Source organism: Anneissia japonica, unplaced genomic scaffold (assembly GCF_011630105.1).
Source record: "Anneissia japonica isolate Jap-2015-1 unplaced genomic scaffold, ASM1163010v1 scaffold287932_len317664_cov166, whole genome shotgun sequence".
Lineage (NCBI taxonomy): Eukaryota > Metazoa > Echinodermata > Crinoidea > Comatulida > Comatulidae > Anneissia > Anneissia japonica.
In genome coordinates this window covers 34,194-37,915 of record NW_022735649.1, presented here as the reverse complement: position 1 = coordinate 37,915, position 3,722 = coordinate 34,194, and the positions used below count along the sequence as shown (strand labels likewise).

General features: G+C 30.0%; 1 protein-coding gene across 1 annotated transcript in view; it reads right to left on the bottom strand.

Annotated features, from left to right (window-relative positions):
* Window positions 1–632: 632 nt before the first annotated feature.
* LOC117116658 overlaps window positions 633–3,722 on the bottom strand; it is a 7,225-nt gene continuing 4,135 nt past the window's right edge. The window contains exons 2-3 of the mRNA XM_033260734.1: window positions 1,576–1,635; window positions 633–746 (exon numbers count right to left, since the gene is read on the bottom strand). Of these exons, the coding sequence (XP_033116625.1) occupies window positions 633–746; window positions 1,576–1,635 (174 nt within the window). The remainder of the gene's footprint in view (window positions 747–1,575; window positions 1,636–3,722) is intronic.

Below are 3,722 nucleotides of genomic sequence, written 5' to 3'. Positions count from 1 at the left end.
ATCTCCCCCCCCCCCCCCCTAAAAAAAACCTCCCGCATATCCATATTTGCATGCTTCCATTGTTGTATTATCAATTGTCTTATGGATGTCAGTGCCGATGGGTATCGTCAGGCACAGCAAAATGAAATTAGATTTGTTAAGAAAGCATATTTAACCAGATTTTACGGAATGAGTTTTTCTAGCTTGTGACCCCTGATAATTAAACATAATATGAAACTTTCGCTATACATGAGGAAAAATTGAACTGAGCAAGGGACAGCTACAAAAGAGTTTAACCATATAGTCATTATTATTAGTATTATTAATGATGATTTCTAAAATTCTAATAATAATTTTCAAGTATTTAAATAGGCACATAACGTAAAGTATAAGCATATTTGAGTTATAGCTGGCAAAGCATTTAAAACATATTGTGTTACTGTGAGGAATTGCTTTACAAGCAAATTGCCCAGTTGTTACTTATTTCTGATAAACATTTTGTACTATTTTTTAAAATTCTACAAATATTTGTGGTATTTTTGAATAAAATGAAACTTTATTAGAAATATACACATTCCATTCATATTGTTTGTATTATCATAAGATATTGTATCGCTAATATCAAAGACCGCATGTCCAATTCATGAGGATCATTAACCGAATCTTGGTGTTTCGACAACCTTCTGGTTGTTATCAACGAAGATTAGTACTCGATCACTCCTAGAATTCACTTCTGTCTTGAACCGTTTATACAGTGGCGGGTTAACCTGAGAATGAGGAAATTTGAATCAAATGAAAATACAAATTTTGAAATATTTGTTGTTTTTTTTATGGTGAAGTGGGCCGTGTTTCATATATATTGACTTAGAGAGCAGCTTAGTTCAAACGGCTAAACTGGTGGTAGCCACTGTGTGCGCAGAATTGTGGAAATCTCTTGGTCCCCGTGTACAACTCTTGTATTTCAGGTAAAGAGCTGAAATGCAAGTTATGATAGAGCACCCAGGTATACGTCTAATTTATTCCTATATTTAATTCGTGATTCCTACGTAAATGCTGAGTTCCATTGGTTCTTCATTTCATTCATTTCTAAAAATATTAATTTTTTTTTTAACTAATAGGAATAAAATTGAAATCAATTGAATCTATGAATATTCATCTATAACGATGTGGTGGGCAAAACTTTAAATGCCTACGCTAAGTGACCACAATGACAAATTTAAATCATTGCCTTCTACAAATATTCTGGTGAAAAATTGACCTGTACACTGTTTGTGGTTAGCAATGTAAAGTTTTAAAATGTCAGAATGAAGGACTTTATTTTTGTTTTTATAATTGAAATTATATCAAAATATTCATTATTGTTTCAGCTTTAATTTGGTGGTAGGCAAAAAAAAAATCAAAGGAGTAGTTCCCTATATATGGTGATGTAAATGCGATTTTTTTCCCCAAATCAAGATACAAAACCAGTGGGGACCCTGCTGTGTATGAGCGCTAACAGCAGTTTGAACCATTAGGAGATCAAGTGAACCATATGTATTGAAATCACTATACATTTTATATATCATTCATACAGGCCTAAAAAAGAAAAATAATTACAATGGTAATTTCAGCATCAGGACGGTCTTTTGAAATAGCTTGCGTAGCCACCATAATATCCTATAAAAAAGCAAATTAACTTAAATTAATAATAGAGTAGTCTAAGTTTCATGACTTTCAAAGAAGTATCGAATCACACAGGGCCTTGTAGACGGTTCTAGGCTGGTTGCTCTCCAGCCCCCGGAAATTTCCCCAGGACATTTTCCCCCTGGTATTTTCCCCCCGTACATTTTCCCCCCGGTATTTCCCCCCCGGACATTTCTCACCCCCTCCCGTGACATTTTTTCTCCCGGACTGTTTAACCTCGGACAATTGGCCCCTCCCCCTGACTTTAACCTCAGTACATCTAATATATAATTTCTATAATAAATCTTAATTTATAATACATTTTTTTTATTTTACTTAATTTTAAAGAAGTAGTTGTTCCTACAATATTCATTAGTGCAATAAGATAGCAAGACAAATTCATAAGAACTAATGTTTCCCTAGGTTCAGTGTTCTTATTTTGGTTTAAAACCTTATTTGACATTTTACCTCAGCCTCAAGTTGTTCTTATTTTGTTCTTATTTTTTAACGATTTCAGCCTCAGTGCTCTTATAAAATATGTTGTTATAAAAAAAAATAATTTTTTAAAAAATAAATTTAAAAAAATTTAAAATAAGAATTAAATAAATAAAAATTAATTAAAAAAATGTGTAATATAATAGCTTAATGGCTTACTGTATTATGTAGTTCGTCTTTTTTATGTGTGTATAATTATTATATTCTATGTGTTCAATAGCGTTATATAATAATTTAATGATAATAATTATAATAATGATAATAATAATAATTATAATTATTATAAAAATGGCGAAGTAATCCACACCGACATAGGACCCTGTATCTCCTCTGATTACCAAGTAATTTCACTTAAAATTCGGAACAACCAATAGATAAAAGGTCCCGACTTTTGGAAATGAAATACAGTAATAGTTTTTTGAATGATGAAGAAATTTTTGATGAAAAAAAAATTGTAGAAAATGTTTTAAAAATATGAATATAACGACCAGATTTACTCTGGGAATATCTAAAAGTTAAAATTAAAGAGTTTTCAAGTAAATATGGAGTTAGAAAAAAAAAAGAGAGAAAAAAAAAGACACTTTATTCAAAGAAATTGAAATAATGGTAAATAAACTATACCGAGCATATATGACGAGGATACAGAAAGTACACTTAATAACAAAAAAAGGAATTAGATCAAATATATTTTTCAGAAGCTAGAGGAGCTCAAGTTAGGTCCTGTCTTCAATCGTTCGAAGAAGGAGAAAGGAATACAAAATACTTTATAGGTTTAGAAAAAATAATACTAAAAAGAAATGACATCAATATTAAAGGCCAATGGGAAATATACTATACATACTGAGGAGATCCTTAAGGAACAAGTTAATTTTTTTACACATTTATACAAAAACAAATCAATACCTGGATTGACGCTTTCCAATATTTTATTACTGCTCACTGTCATAAAAAAACACAATCGCATTTAAACTTTGTTTTGTTTCTTTATTTTCAAAGAAAACCCGGTCAACAGCCATGATCGAAAAACAACAACAAACTTGCGCTCTCGCATAAAAAACTATTATAGCGCCCTCAACATTTCAACTATCGTTTTAATTAAATAATAATTTTTCTTCTATTCATTCTCCCCTTCTTCGACATACTACAGTTTGTCGACATTTCGCATTAATTTTAACATAACATAAATTTTACATCATCATGGTATTTGTTTAACAAGCATAAATATAATAACATTGAATCCCTGGTATATATGATTTATGAAGCACCAATAGCATATATGTACAAACACTTTTTAGACTTTGTGAACACTGCTTTTATGAATTAAATACATGAATCCAGTACAATCTAATGAACTATGGCATGAAATACATTACTATGACCTTTAAAATTTTACTGAAAGTTGTTCACACTAGCTTTATGCATTTCTTTTTTACTTTACATTATGGTACATAATATTGATCCCTATTAATTATTACTATCATATGTTTACTTTATGTTCCATCGGACCGTTGATAGACATTTTAACAATTTTTTTTTTTTTTTTTTTTTTTTTTTTTTTTTTTTTTTACAATTTTTTTCAACACACA